The 16,813-nt window shown below is 41.1% G+C and overlaps 1 protein-coding gene across 1 annotated transcript in view; it reads right to left on the bottom strand.

Moving 5' to 3' along the window:
- csmd2 (CUB and Sushi multiple domains 2) overlaps positions 1-16,813 on the bottom strand; it is a gene marked incomplete at both ends in the record, with an annotated part of 232,602 nt that overhangs the window by 149,472 nt on the left and 66,317 nt on the right. The window contains 2 exons of the mRNA XM_080045422.1: positions 9,316-9,523; positions 14,001-14,195. Of these exons, the coding sequence (XP_079901548.1) occupies positions 9,316-9,523; positions 14,001-14,195 (403 nt within the window). The remainder of the gene's footprint in view (positions 1-9,315; positions 9,524-14,000; positions 14,196-16,813) is intronic.

Genomic DNA, 16,813 nt, shown 5'->3' with positions numbered 1-16,813 from the left:
ATCCATTTGGGGGCCCAGCGCGCAAATGTGCCTAACTTCTAATATGTTTCTGTGTACAAACAAATCATAAGCCATTAGTGCATCTGTGGAAGTGTTACACACGACAGATTGGATCCCAGTGGTGCAGTGCTTAGTAAACACAACTTAAGAGACCAAGTCAGGGCACCGTGATCTGGGTCATTACCTCTAACCTCTACGTGTTCGCCGGTCTCACTGGGATGAGGGCTGACGTAACACATGGTTAGGCATGCTTACACACACATTTCCATCCAGGCTGCTTCCCTTGATGGAGGTGGTTCACAGGTTAGACTAAATATTGGCTAAGAAAATGCTGCACCCGCTGTTTATTAACATAGCAGAGCGGAGAACAATGACAATTAAGTAAGAGATAATGTATAGTGAGTGAATGGGTCACTCTCGAGAAATAAAGACAGTAAGGTGAACAGGAGCTTGCAGCTAACTACATTTATTAATTAATTGAAGCAAAATATATTTTAAATTTGGTTTTATTGATTTACAAATGATTTGTATGCTTACGGTACAAAAAGTACCCTGCTAAGGTCTGAACTTCCTACATAGCAACGGTATATAAACATTGTGGCCAAACTTACTCATGTCGTCTTGATTGGAGTCTTTACAGACATTAACCATCACTCTGAAGTTCCCTGCTCTCACGATATATTTATGTTGAAAAAGTATTCCATCGTTTTTTTGAAGGAGTAGGATAGTATGTGACTGTTTGTAGAAGTCTGTCAGCGGATTGATATGGCATGAGGTGATAGATCGAAGCAATGTCTGTAGGTCCATAGCAATGGTGAATTATCCTGAACAGGAGGTATTATCAAGAAAAAGTTGCTCATAATACCGTGATTGAGCAATCAGAAAACAGCATGTATCAGTGCCGCCGTGTTATAACGACTTGATAATGACAAAAAGGAAGAAAATCCCTTCACTTTTTGATTTGAGGTGTAGGTATGACAATATAACTGAAACCTTGAAGAAGAAAAAAAAACAAGCAGCTTGGAAAGTTGATGGACTACATGGGTAAGCTTTGGCCAATTTTTCGCTAACCTTGCACTCTGCACTAAAAATCCCCTCGCCTCTCCAGCTCTTAGCCTGAGCAATGTGACAGAGGGAGTAACAAAGTGTGGAGTGCTGGGGTGAGCCAATCTGCAGCACGGCACCAGGTGCTGGAGATAATGTTCGGCTGGAGCATTTCTTGGCGGGTGGCGCAAAGTTCATCATAACTGAAGTTTTGATCGATGGCACATTGCAGATTGAGTTCTCCACCACGCGCTGCTGTTAATAAATCGTGAGTCAAACAAACAGACTTTGAGGGGCCATGGTGGAGAGACTGGCAAAGACAGCTATTGATCCACTGGTCGAGCGCAGGCCAATAAGCCAAACTATGGTTTTAGATGAATACTGCTGACACTGCAGAAGAAAGTAGTGAAGAGAGGGGGGGGGAGGGGTGCTTTTGAATTGTATTTGAATAACTGTTGGCCGATTTGCAATTGAAAAAGGAAAACCTGTACTTGCAAACAATCAATGACCAAGTTCTTCCCAGCATTCAACTAATATTGAGGTAAATTCAAAACAATTTATTCCCAAACACATGTTAGTATTGTACATACATTATTTTTGTCCTAAAGAACACCCAACACACTGGCAATACCACAAAACGTTAATCAATAAACCTAAGGAGTGGATGAAAAATAAGGACATAATAATTCACAGCCTTCCATATTGATTAACACAAGTGCAAATCTACACTGGAGTGAAAAGCTCTATTGTATGTCCATTTTGAATGATAAAATACTTGTGAAGTACTTCATTAAAGAAAACAATCATCCCAATTGCATCAAAACAGCTCCTAATTCCTATCCACAATTGTGCAAAGGTAAAAATCACAATTACACTACATGTACAACTCATATAGATTCAAAAACGAACAACAATAGTATCAAGTCTGCACGATTCAGCTTTCAAAGTTAGGGGGATATATGAGTAAACAGTAACCAGTGTTTGTGAATGCAAAAATGAAAAGCAAGTCTTATGCCATGCACTGCACAAATACCTTGGGCTGTGTCTCACACTCTGGAATCTGTTGAACTCTACTAAGCACAAAGCTATGGGCAGAGATTTGTGTCAGTAGAACTTGAATTCGAATTGATAGAACTTGAATTCGAATTGATCGACTTGAATAGGAATTGATCAACCTGCATTTGAATTATTGATACTTGAATTCGAATGTATACACTTGAATATGAATTATCCATTTGAATTTGAATTAATTGTACTTGAATCTGAATTTTATTTACTTGAATCTGAAACAGTTAATATTCCAAATGACTTTCAAATAAAAATTCAAAATTCAAGTTTTCAAATTCAAGTAGAAAAAAATTCAAGTAGAAAAAATTCAAGTAGAAAAAATTCAAGTAGAAAAAATTCAAGTAGAAAAAATTCAGATTCAAGTAAAAATGTGCACATCCGGTTTCTTTGAGGAAGAGCAATCGAGTGCAGATCTCTGATCCTAGGCTACAGCGTCTGGCCGGTGACCGTTATTTAACGTTCAGGAAATATAAAGTCATACATTAATTTGTTTAATCATCGTCTGTATTTTTGACCTCTTGTTTTATAATCGAAGTATCTTTTAGAACACTAATCACGTTTGAGAAATGAAACTGAAAGTAGTTATAATATCGCCAATATGCTATATCAATGAAAACAGACGGTCAAACAGCGTCCAAATGAGCTAAAATCCTAAATCCAATAAACAGTAACATGGCAAACTTATTTTTAGGCAAGCTCTAATTGATTATTTATTCATTTTTTCACACGTTTACATGTTTAGAGGCGGAGGATTCCTCCGACGCTCTCTGTCCGGCTTATCAGACAGCACTCAGCTGTCAGTTGAACTGGACAAGCAAACGTAAAATCATCAGGAAATGATAAAAACATCCCGATGGAGATTTCTATGCAGTGATTTTTTGATTTTACAGGGTCACGTTGTGGCAGTGACACTCTTTCATCAGTCGGAGCTGCAGCGTAAAGTGAAAACAAACTCAGAGTAGGCCTATAGTCATTAATAAACACTTAGGCTACAATAGATAAGAGATCACCACCGCCTGCACCCCCTCTCCGCCCCCCTACACTTTGCCCTGTGCTCCCGCGATTGCTCTGTAAACAGTCTCATAGCCTATGTCCTCTTTCCCATCTCCTGCTCCCTCACATCAACTTGACAGATCATAAATATACACTATAATATATATATACAGTTTATAGGCTATACTGTATAGGCTACAGTATAGGCCTATGCCCGTCGCATTTCTTCCCCGTGCCCAGGACAAGATTACGTTTGTGCCCCGCCTTCCCATGCGCACTTCGGTAGAGTCAGAGTGCTGAGAGGCGCGCACTAATGAGCATTAGGTTATCATTAAAAATCCAGGGTAATGGCACAAAGCAGTAGATAACTTCAACATAGTCACTATACGTTCGCTCCGTCTGCTAAGCGCCCTACCACAGGAGAGAGAGAGAGAGAGAGAGAGAGAGAGAGAGAGAGAGAGAGAGAGAGAGAGAGAGAGAGAGAGACGCGCTGACAGGATGCAATGTTCACCTGCGCATCTGCTCCTCCAAGGTGTGTGCCGGTATCGTGCCAAGTTACCGCTGATAAGAATTGTGTCCCCGCCGGCCGGTGAGCGCGCATGCATCAAGTAAAGGGCCCATATATGTTCGCCTTTGACTATAGTATGACTATATATATAGGCCTACTCTGAGTTTGTTTTCACTTTACGCTGCAGCTCCGACTGATGAAAGAGTGTCACTGCCACAACGTGACCCTGTAAAATCAAAAAATCACTGCATAGAAATCTCCATCGGGATGTTTTTATCATTTCCTGATGATTTTACGTTTGCTTGTCCAGTTCAACTGACAGACAGCTGAGTGCTGTCTGATAAGCCGGACAGAGGGAGGAATCCTCCGCCTCTAAACATGTAAACGTTTGAAAAAATGAATAAATAATCAATTAGAGCTTGCCTAAAAATAAGTTTGCCATGTTACTGTTTATTGGATTTAGGATTTTAGCTCATTTGGACGCTGTTTGACCGTCTGTTTTCATTGATATAGCATATTGGCGATATTATAACTACTTTCAGTTTCATTACTCAAACGTGATTAGTGTTCTAAAAGATACTTCGATTATAAAACAAGAGGTCAAAAATACAGACGATGATTAAACAAATTAATGTATGACTTTATATTTCCAGAACGTTAAATAACGGTCACCGGCCAGACGCTGTAGCCTAGGATCAGAGATCTGCACTCGATTGCTCTTCCTCAAAGAAACCGGATGTGCACATCTCTACTTGAATCTGAATTTTTTCTACTTGAATTTTTTCTACTTGAATTTTTTCTACTTGAATTTGAAAACTTGAATTTTGAATTTTTATTTGAAAGTCATTTGGAATATTAACTGTTTCAGATTCAAGTAAATAAAATTCAGATTCAAGTACAATTAATTCAAATTCAAATGGATAATTCATATTCAAGTGCATAAATTCGAATTCAAGTATCAATAATTCAAATGCAGGTTGATCAATTCCTATTCAAGTCGATCAATTCGAATTCAAGTTCTATCAATTCGAATTCAAGTTCTACTGACACAAATCTCTGCCCATACAAAGCAACCTCTTCATTATACTTAGTTTACTTTTATTTTGGATGACTTTTATGTGGGTTTCATGATGATGGCACCCTTTACAGTAAATTACTATAGAATGTTCAATAAAAGACCATAGACTTTCATTAGACAATCAGACCAAACTATCCACTAAGATGCTTTATGACAATCACATAGAAAGGGCGCGGACGAGAGAGAGAGGAACACCCGAGTCAGAGCATCTTAAACGTGACCAGACTAGTGATGACAGGGCTAGACAGTAACAGTAGCTAGGCTGCCATTGGCAGCCTAGCTACTGTTATATATAATAAAGATTAAGATTTTGATCTTAAGCTTTATTTTTTTATATACACTGACAAAAAATGGCAACCACATTTCCAGTTTCATCAAATTTAAAAAATGTGTGTTGATTTTGAGATGAAACACAACCATGCAAAGTATCCCTGCATACGCTGCCGATATTCATACACACTCTCCCTGTGTGACAATTATTACAGAAAATAACTATAAGGAGAGTACATCTAGCAGCAAATAGCTTCACAAGATAGATAGTTGTACCATTGGTACCCCTGATGGTGAATTAGGAGTTGACATACAAGTGTAATATCTCATTTGACATGTACACAGCAATGCTCACAAATATTTATGCACTGGATCATCTAAGGTAACTTATAACCGAATCTGAGCTGCAGGAAACTTAAATCTCAAGAGTCCCAACATGAAAAAACTTTCTCTTTGAAAACACAAAAACAAAAGCTGAGGCATTTATATCCACAAAAATGGAACACACTCATATTGCTCCAACTCCCATCGGAAACCAGAGAAAACAGCCCATGGATTGAAAATTCTGTTCCGAAGGCCATTCACTCACTCTCAGGTGAGTCAACCTAACAGCCAATCAATATATATCCAGTGTTCTGCACTCTCTTCCAACAATTCTTTATCTCTTTCAGTCTCTCACATACTGACTCATACACACACATCACTCTCTCACACAAACACACACTCACACACACACACACACACACACACACACACACACACACACACACAGTGTGCTCCTTCAACGGGTTGGGACAAGATGACACATATCAGCACTGCAGGAATAATCCATATGCCAGCTAAATGTCAGTGTCTTAAGTCCTTAGGGTATAAGGTTAAAAGGAAGAGGAGAAAGGAAAAGATGGGAGGCTACCTAGAGGGATCAAAACTCATTGGGCTCTCAGATCTCCTAACAGGAAGAAATAGGTTTCATTTATCTAGGGAGCTTTGAGTTGTCAGCAATGGATGCATTAAAAAAGAAGAAATAAAAAATAACACTAATGGGAAATAGAGTTCACAAAAGTTACCAGAACAGAAAACAAAGACATAGGCTTTGTTTGTGAACACTTTCTGAAAAATGGTGCGATCACTGAAGTGTGATAGGCTACAGCAATTTTTTATTTTTTACAGAAGGCCATTTTTTTGTAGAACCAAGGGAGTAATGCCAGTATCCCACTCTATATCCATATATGTTATATTATTTACAGTATCCATGGGGCTGTGAGAGTTGCTCAAGGGAGAACTACTGGTGGATGAATATGTATCATGGTGCTTTGCAAAACAATTGAGCGCAAAAGAAAATTACCAGTCGAATAGCTGTGAGTTCCACTTAGTAGCAAGCGGGCGAATGAGCATCTGGCAATTGGTGAGAGTCAGGCGTTATTTACATTGCCTCAAAGTGGATGGTGATGGGGAAGAAAATCAATGTGGATGCAAACAGTGTAATGGCAGAGTAATGTGTTCCCCTGGGCCAGCAGCACTGAAGAAGTCCTGTCAGAGTTATGCAGAGTGGAGGTGGAAATTTCAGATGCCGTTTTAACCAGCCCTTCCCACTGCCACATTCAATCCACACGCACATTTCAGCTCCTGAAGTCAGTCTTCAAGGCTGTCCTCTCCTGCTGCCTCTTCAGAATGCTAACTCTGCAGGGCCGCCAATCAAAGCACTGAACTGTTCCGTAAGCAAGAATGTAAGTGAGCAAGATTGGAATCACATATGCAGACGGGTGATGTTTTTGATGGTGATTGATGGTGTTTGTTCTAGTTCATTCCCTTTCTCTCAAGATGCACACACAGACATACACATATAAGAGAACAGGGAGCAGGCAAACTTGACCTGCTTTCGTTTGAGCTGTTGTGGATCGATCGGGAAGCAGGGTTTTGACCCTGCTCCCTGGCCTCTCTTCGCCTATTGGAACACTCAACCTGTCTGTCAGGTATTAATCGATACTGCTCCTAAAACTCCCGACAGTCGGAATTAGGTAGCCAGTGGGCTGGATTTTATGACATCATAAAATCACACAAACACTAACCCATTCCTCCCATTTGGTCAAGCAAAAATGATATATCACATTGTGTCTTCTAACTTCACATAAGAGATATGGCCCATAGAAGCAATAAATAAGGATTTGAAAAGAGAACCAAGAATAAGCAATATGCCTTCTTGGTCAGAAAGTCATGTATAGAAGACCTGAAGCAGCATTTTTTAACCCTGTACAAACAAGAGTGATTGAATTACAGACCAGTCCAGTTATCCAATGTTGTGTGAAAGAAAGTGACAGCACAATCATCAAGCATTATCACTGAGGATGTGTGCTTTAAGTCAGCACCATCATGGTGCTCTGTTTGACCTCTGTAATTGGCCACCAGCTGGAAAGTCGTAATCCCTCTAAACCCATCTATCTTGTTCCTCACTTCCACATCCACCCCCCCTTCCAAAAAAGTTCCTTGCCCTACCTCCACCTCTCTCCTCTGATGTCTGGTAATACTTACTGTTTGACCCTAGCACCCCCTTTGTCTGTCCTCCTTACTTTCCCCTGCCAACTCTCAAATTTCAAGACACCTCAAAGATAAATGTATTGTTTTGGACATACAGTAGGCATGTCAATTATTGTATAAAAAAATAAAAAACTTCTGAAGTGAATACTGGGGGTAAAACCCAAGCCAGGATGATTAGGGGGAAAATGAAACAATAGACAAACTTGCATGTCTGCACCGTGTCCTCTGTCTCCTGTGCTGCCTTTTCCTTGCAATGTGCATTGTCAACTGTGACTTGCACGATGCATAGCTTCAGCTTGCCAACCACCATCTTTTCTGGTCGCATTATTCCTTACTCCTTAATCCTTAAGACAGAGCAGCCATGCCGCAGGTGCACCACCATAGGTCGCCACAAAGATGACGTACTCAAAGGAGATTTGAGGGCACCACACAACTAAGATAAAATCCAAATCTGGTAAAACGAGTTGACGACGTCGTAACATGTGCAAAATAACTGTAGTCAGGCTGCTGTCTGTGGGAGACTGGGAAGCGCTCAACTCTCAGTTGGCCAAGCACAGATTCAAAGAGACTTTAATATCAGGCTACAAGGCACCATTTTCAGTTTGTATACTGCTCAGAGTCAATCAAGTTCTTTTTCGGGAAGTGTTTTTTGCCTAACTACTGAGTGAATAAGTGAATTTGACACGCGTTTCCAGGGGCTAACTCATTCTAAGATGATTTCTCTTATATTCTTTATGAACCTGTTCCTTCTATCAACAGTCCACTGTCCCTGTGTTTGTGTGTGTGTGTGTGTGTGTGTGTGTGTGTGTGTGTGTGTGTGTGTGTGTGTGTGTGTGTGTGTGTGTGTGTGTGTGTTCCAAGTGTTTAATAGCTCAGCCAGTGCTACCCGGTGTCCCTTCCTGCCAACTGCCTGTGGCTGTAACTTCAAAGTCTCTTCTGTCTTCTCTTGTTTACCAGAGCTGCTTGTCTCCTAGAGGATCTTGGAACTAAACCTGAATGTTTGTACTTAATTTAAGACAAAGAAAGCGGAGTGGATTATCCAGGCGGATAACAGGTGCATCTCTTCACCTGTATTTAAATCATGTATATTTTTCAAGCTAATTTTAGCTGTGTGAGTGAGGGAAGAACAGAAGTGGCAGAGAGAGTGTGGTACATCTGTTTGTACGAGTTCTCTGAGTGCCAGCACAAATATATGGAAGTCTTGCTGAAAGTGTGAAGACTTATGTGCACATGTCCATTTGTGCCCATACTGTGTGTGGGTGCAACAACACTATACGGCTGGCGCTGGTAATAGGGCTCACTAATTACTTCCTGAGCTGAGAGAGCTGTCAGAGAGAGGAGGAACTGCCACAGATGGTGAGAGACCCATACTGACACCAGGATATCCTACCGCTTCATCATTAGAGCTGAGCATGGCTGTTTATGTGGGACTGAGTAACGTTAATTCAGAGAATAATTGAGAGTGTAACGATTGAGTGGTCAAATTACACTTATAAAGTGTGCAGTGTAATATAGGAATATTTAGTGGCATCTTGTGGAGAGATTCTAGAATGCAACCTTTCAAATAATTACAGAAACTACAGTAGCCTTCAAGGACAAGAAGCTAGCTACTTGAGATGGGATCATCCACCACTGCCTCAAGTCAGATAAAGAGAAGAAGATGTATTTAGTTATTTATTATATACTTCTTGTTCTTCTTCCAACAGGTGCATTTCCGACAAACAACCACCATATATAATTGTCTCCCCCCCCATCCCCTTCTGTCCCTCACTGAGCTCGCTCTCCAGACAAAATGCTGAAGGCTGGCTGGGCTACTCACCACTGTGAAGATCCGTCGGTGCCGCTGACCTCCAGCAGGTCATAGTCGTCCTCCAGCTGAAAGTCAGAGAAGACCAGGGCAATGGTGTCTCCCGGCTCGGCCAGCACGGTCCAGGTGCAGTCTGCGTTGTTGTTGTACTCGGCTGGGTAATTGGGAGTGGTGATAACTCCGCTCTGGCCCCGCAGTGTCCCGCCACACCCATCGTCCGCTGAAAGGAGTACGGGGGGGGGGGGGGGGGGGGGATAAAATTAAAACAAACAAAAAACAAAGATAATCAAATCACAGACAATCTCAAACTGTCTTCGAAGAGCTAGACCTCTCTCTATTGAAAGAAATAGAACATCGGCAGTATGTGGAACGCAGGCAGTAACTAAACGCATTAAATGTCAAGGAGGAAACTTAACACTGATTCAACTCAATAATTATTATCAAACAGCAAAACCACTTTGAGAACACATCTGATGACTATTAAGATGCATATGTAATGATTCAGCAAGAAAAGTCTTCCAAACTATGCCACATAAGTGGGGAGGAAGTTTTGCAGAGAACCTTGTGTGCTTTTTCAGATTTGTTTATTGTCTACGGTGGCAAATTATCTTTTTTGCCATGAGTCTTAGGTGCATATTTTCAAATGTAGGGGCTTGAAAATGTGCATGAGTTACACCATATTGTTTCGCTGTCTGCAATTTCCGCCATAGGCCAGAGTGATAGTGGTAGGATTTGAAAATGCCCTACAGTGTTTTTACAATCAGTAGGGAGCAGGGTGAAGTGTGTGATGCAACCCAATGCAAGATAGGAGTGGAAGTTATTAAATTCTGATTAATTCAGATTTGCTTTAATCAAAGCATCGCTTCCCTCCTCATGACTGCTTTCAGTAGACCATTAAATAATAAAACATGCATTTAATGTGTTGCCAAGATACTTCCCCTTGCCCATTTTCTGATATTTTAATTAAAACTTTGAACAGTACAGAATCATGCGATATCGGAGCTGCAAGTGCAATTCTTGTGTGGAATTTTAGGAAAATACAGACTTTGAAATGTGTGTATGTGTGTATAACTCCAGTATATATATACAGAGCACATCAAAATAAATTTTGAATGACAAGTACACTAATATTGCCTGTCAATTGTGTATGTCTATGTGTACGTCTCTGTGTCAGGGTGGTGTGGGATCATTAGTGAGAGAGGCCAGCTAGCTGTGTGTGGAGTTTTAAAGAGGCAAAAAGAATCTCAGAGGCAACAGGGCCCTGTCGATCATCCATCCTACCCATCACCATGGCAACCCCCTTGAGGGAGGGCAAAGGAGTGTACGGACGAACGGAAACTTGTGAGGTGTGAACTAGAAATGGGAGGGAAACCACGACAGAAGGGCGAGAAGGAGGGTATGAAGAGGATGACAGGTGACAAGCGAGGGATGGGCGAGAGAAAAGTGCAGAGGGAGGGTGGACAATGAGAAAAGAGAGAGATGGCGAGGGGGGTGACAGGTGATTGTTGCAGTGGGAGTGACAGGAAATAGAAGGCAAACAGAAGGAAGGATGAGGAAGTGCATTGATATTCTCCACACAAGCTGGTTTCTTCACACTTGAAGGGAAGTCTCTGACTCCAAACTCTACCCATCACCTTGACTCTCTGCATTGCTCTCTCCATTGTGTGGCTGCCTCTGGCAAGAGAGAATAGGAAACTAAAAATGGCAATACCGTGGACTGATTGACACTAAAGCACTGTTACACACCTACATATGTGAGGTGTGCAGAAACTTATTACATTTTATTCTAAGTCAATTGTAGATGTCAGGATGCTTCCCATGGTTGAACAGAACATATTTTAAGGCTGTCACTTAGGATGTCATGGTTTTTAATAGTGCCGCTTCGATACAGTGTCATGGTAACCAAGATGCGGGGAAGCAAGGGTAATGCATGCAAGCTTTAAAAACATTCATGTAAATATACAGCAAACATGAACTGAGCAAAGAAGACTAGAAAACTGTATTTTGGATTATAAATGGGACACCTGAATGTCACAAAAAAAGACTATAAATCAGAGTGATTTTGTAATAGGTAGAAAAAGATATGTACACTAAAGATAAAAAGGTATGTAAGTGTGTGTGTTAGTGTGTGTAAGATGGCAGTGACATTTAGAACTTGTCACTAGTAAGCCTTTTTCTGGAAAGATATGCAGCATCAAAAAGGGGAGGTATAATTCTAAGGGAGTAGAGAAAAGAGTGAGTGTGTAGACCGTGAGCAGATTGGGGTTATGACAGTGTCAGAAACTGAATAAAAGAGTGATGTTAAATCACTTATAAGCATACTCAAGATATTATAGCTTAAGAGAACAAATTGATGAGCATGAGACAGAAAATGTAAAAGATTATCTGTGCCATCAATGGCTGGCTCATCTATATGGCCCGACAGTGCTGGCACGGTGACCGTGCCAAAATGTTCTCCCCAGCTTCCAAAGTACAGTGTGAGTTCTGCACTTACACATATGGCCAGCAAGCTTTAAAATTGCAGTGACATTCACCATACATTTATGCATTATGAAGGAGCACTCAGGTGTTCACGTTGACTTTTATGTGGCACAGGGAGACCATAATTAATCACAGGGGAAATTGCTACCTTCTAAAAATTGTTGCTGTGTAATTTATGCTGAAAAGATGGCATGGTCACATCCTGTAGTGCTTGGGCAATTTTTTCTTTTTTAATAAGGAGCCTGGGTGCGCATGGAGGAGAGAGCTGAGTTAAAGTTTGAGTCAGAGGAGACAAAAAATAGTCCAGTGATAATACACAGCCTAGGCTCTATAAACTGGCATGTTGCTAGCTACTGTGGTCCCTTTTGTTTACATACCCTCTGTTTGCATTCCAGTTTACAGAGCCTGTGTATTAACACCAGTTATTTATTTATTTTTCAGAGCATGCACACACAGTACGGACAGGCAGTGGATCATCAGGAGATACTAACAGGTTTGACAAAGAGGGATTTTGTCAACAAGCATTTTCTGGAATCGCTGACTACAACTTTAAGTGTGGACAGAAACATTGTCAGTAAATCATCTACAAAAGACTGAGGACAGGGAGATGACAGAGTTCTTACATAAAATGTAAGAAATTGCAATGAACAGATAACGAAATGGACAAATGTTTTGTTTTAGATTTTAGAGGCTTGGTGGCATGTGCGTGTGTCCGCATGTGATTGGGTGGGATGTAGGATAGGGGGGTGTGCTGGCGCGTGGTCCCCAGCCATGTGTGCTCCTATGTGGGCTTCCTGACTCCCGGCCTAGCTGCAGATGGCACAGTGTCTCAGCGCTCTGCTCAGCAGGCTCACTGACACAAACCATTGGCCACATGGACACACAGGCACAGAAAACAGACATACAGTACATGGATATTAAATACTCTCACCTATATTATATGTACATGTATTCCAGTAAGAATTCACTTTTAATACAAGGTGTATTTCTACCTTACTATGTCAAATTGCATCACATTTGCCTAAAGTGAACTATTTTTAAGGACTGTGTCATGTTGGGTCAGACAACACACACTGGCAGGTGTCGCTGCCGCAGGGAAGCTCGCGAACTGTGAAGGGAGGACAACTGGCACAAGCACCTGACTGGGAGCTAACACATGAGGTCCTGTCATGATAAATAAGATATCAGTATAACCACATAAATCTGTGTCTGGTCATGTGGACCCGGGTGTAAATGTGAGTGTTTCTGTGGACCGGAGGAGGAGCTACCTGTTCGTACTGTGTAAGCGCTGAAAATAAACTGGTATTAATACACAGCCTAGGCTCTGTAAATGGGTATGAAAACAAAGGGGGCCCACCATGCCCGTTTATAGAGATTAGTAGGGCTGTGTAAAAAAATCGATATATCGATATATCGCAATACTTAGCTTTGCGATATCAGTATCGATTTAGTATTTTTTGCCTTTTTTTTTTTGCTTTTCAAGGCTTTATCGACAGTGCAGCGATACAGATATGAAATGGGGCAGAGAGGGAATGAAATGCAGAGAACAACCACGGGTCAGATTCAAACCCATGTCTGCTGTCAGGCCTGAGCCTCTAGGATACTGACTATTGAAGTTAGATCAGTTTTGTTTATAAGAATACTTAAGATTCACTGTGTCACAAAAGCACACTGATGTGTTTTCATTTTCATTGTGTCCTGTACAGTTAGTACAAGAGTGAATTGGATTTGTTATTTTGATGTTATGGCAGCTGCAGCAGTGTTTGATCATTTGCCAAAACCAAAAAAAAGGAAGAAAATAGTAAAGGAAGTTGTGAATGAAATAGTTTTGACTTAATTTGTCTGTGCAATTATCAATATATTGTGCTGTTATGTTTGACAAGGCAACTTGTTTATAGAATATCGCAATATATCGTGATATATCAAGATATATCGTATAGCGACCAGTGTATCGTGATACATATCGTATCGCGAAGTCAGGTAGCGGATGTGAGGAGATATTCACTGATTTTGACAAAAAGTGTTATTGACGACAGTAATTCTTCAGAATCGCTGAAACCACATTTAAATGAGTCATATTAAAAATATGTATTAAACTAAATTGATAATCATAATAATAATGTGGCAGCATAAGACAATTAAATGAGTGTAAAGCTTTTGTGGACAAAACTAAAGACGTGTTATGATAGACCAACCTCACTGCCCCACCTACATACCTCTGCAGTAGGGAAGGGGGAAATCCCATGCAGCAGTGCCTGCCGAAGTGGCGAGGCAGGACAGGGTGGTGTGACCCTCCAGCACGTAGCCTTGGCTGCAGCTGTAGCGAATTTTGTCCCCAATGTTGAACGTGGAGCCCTGCTGGTTGCCATTGAGTAGCTGTCCAGGATTACCACAAGTGTAGCTGGGCAGTGCTGGAGAGATAGGGGAGAAAATGGACAGTTAATAATGAGGCAGTTTTTGGTCAAGTCTGTGGCAGACTGCATCATGTTGGTATTGACAAGTGCCAGAAAATTAGGGAAAAGTACAAGTCTGGTGACACACACACACACACACACACACACACACACACACACACACACACACACACACACACACACACACACACACAGATGCATTGCACGCACACACAAATACAGCCATCTGCTAACGACAGCATATTTGACCCAAGCGATGACTTCCTTCAAATATACAAATAAAATGTTTACCCGGCCATACACAAGTTGATGGCAGACGTTCTAAGACAGTCCCACAAAACACATTTGCACAGTCAATAAAAGTACCAAGATGTGTAACATAATACTTTTAAACACTATACAACCAATTAAAAGGTGGAGTCAGCGATCCTGGAGGATGCAAAATCAGATAGTTTCTTCATGATTTGCTACATATCCAAACTGAGTGTGCGCTGAAAAGAAAAGTCCAGTGTTAATACACAGCCTGTGCTCTGTAAACTGGTATGTAAACAAAGGGGCCAATGGTAGCTAGCAACATACCAGTTTACAGAGCCTAGGCAGTGTATTTAAATTTGATTTATTTTTTCAGCGCACACACAGAACGGACTGAAAGTGGATCATGAGGAGATATTCACTGATTTTGAAGAACAAGCTCCTGAATCACTGACTCTACTCTACCATTAAGTAGATTTACATTTTCCTTGTTTCTCTCTAAAGTGCGTCAGATTACCATTGTAGTTACTCAGTCACTCATGGATTGCCATCTTGATTATCAAGGCTTGTCTTTCATGTGCTTTCATGCAAATTAGTGAGCATATTGACATGACCTTGTCTAATTGTGTGCTGTTATGCAAATCAGGTTCAAAGAAAGTTCAGCCAATCTCTTGCTCCTGAACATCTTCCAGTAAAAGGCACATATATGGGTGTAGATTATGTTACCCTTTGATGACATACAGTAGAGTGGCTAAACCTATTTTTGAATTGGCTACAATACTATATGTGTGTTTGGCTGGTAGATGTTTTTGATCTAGCAGAATGTCAAAATAAATCCTCAATGGATGAATAAAACTGCCATGACCAAACATGCATTAAACACACACACAGGTACGCCATTATACAGCTAACCCTCCCACACAGTGAGGGAGCTGGCCAGAGCATGTGCTGGACTTTGGATGAAACTCTGTCTCTCCACAGGGATGTGGCTGAACCCCAGAGAGGACCGAATGGCTCCTATACAGCAACACAGCTTACTGGCCCCTCAACATCACGCTCTATGCATATTTGTTTCTCTACCCTATCTAGCTTCATAATGTACATTCTAACATGTCAGAGGTAAGCCGCTTAAATTGGCTGCACAGTAAAATGTTTTTGTCAACAACAAATCCAGTGCCAAATTCAGGTTTAGAAATGTTTTTCATTTGTTTCAAGATAAATACCCATAACCAGTATAAAACAAGACATTTTTAGGAATTCATTGTCAGCACTGATGGCCAACAGCAAAATACATCAGCAAAAGCCACCCATAACATCCCCTACTTTTCTAAAGAGGCTCTTACAGGGTAAAATAAACAATGACTCAATTTGGACAGCAGACAGTACGGCAGCTGCATTACTGCACTTCTAGCTACATCCCAATTAGTGATTTCACAGCGGATATTTTCCATCATGTGTAGGTAGGTAGGACACCTGCTCAGACACCAAGGCTGCTTCCCTAAATGACTCAGTAGTACTGATTTACCTTTTAAAGTAACTGGTTTTAACTTTGGTGCTCTCCCTCTTGGCTTAAGCCTATGAAAGACTAACTTGTCACTTTTAGGCTCCACTGTGCTGTAGCCTTTATTTTGACCAGCCAAGGCCATCTTATTACAGCTTCCCCTCCATCACTACCAGATTAGCATATACACGAGGACTGGGGTCTGATTAGCATATTAGCTGCTGAGACTGAGGCCTCAGTACTGGAGTATAGCCACAGGGGGCCCTGGTGGCATGCACGTAAATGCTTCACCCCTGTCGCTGTAACCATGTAAGGCTGGATCAACATAACTCGTGTCACAAAAGTCTGAGCAACATATTGAGGGGGTAGGATGGTCAGCTGAGATAGAATTTGAAGGACAGCAGGATGGTCTAAGATACAGGAATAGTTAACTTTTTTACAGCAGATATTTGGACTTGTCAAACACAGATAAAACTAACAACATTAACACTGGCTGCATTCCATTTCGGTGTGCCAGTGCTGATTTACTGGCATGGTTTATTGGCAAGCCGAAATGGAATGGAGCGATCATTAATGTTATTAGTTAGTTACACCTGTGGGTTAACAAATATGAAGTCAAAATGTCTGTTAGAAAGGTAAGGACAGCCTATTTTTGAGGTGGAAAAAAAAGATGTGTGTGAAAGAGATGGTGTATGCAAAGCTGTGAAAATGACTAGGGAATAGTATGTGTTCGTGTAAGTGACAGAGTGAGAAGGAGAAATGACAGGATGACTGATACCATTGCATTAGAACTGATGAAGGGGAACGGCACTGTCAAAGTGTGTATATGCATATGTACGGGCATGCATGTACTGTATAAGAG

This window comes from Ammodytes marinus, assembly GCF_949987685.1.
Source record: "Ammodytes marinus genome assembly, chromosome: 17".
Taxonomy (NCBI): domain Eukaryota; kingdom Metazoa; phylum Chordata; class Actinopteri; order Uranoscopiformes; family Ammodytidae; genus Ammodytes; species Ammodytes marinus.
Note: the sequence above shows the minus strand (reverse complement) of the source record. Positions and strands in the feature narration are given on the sequence as shown.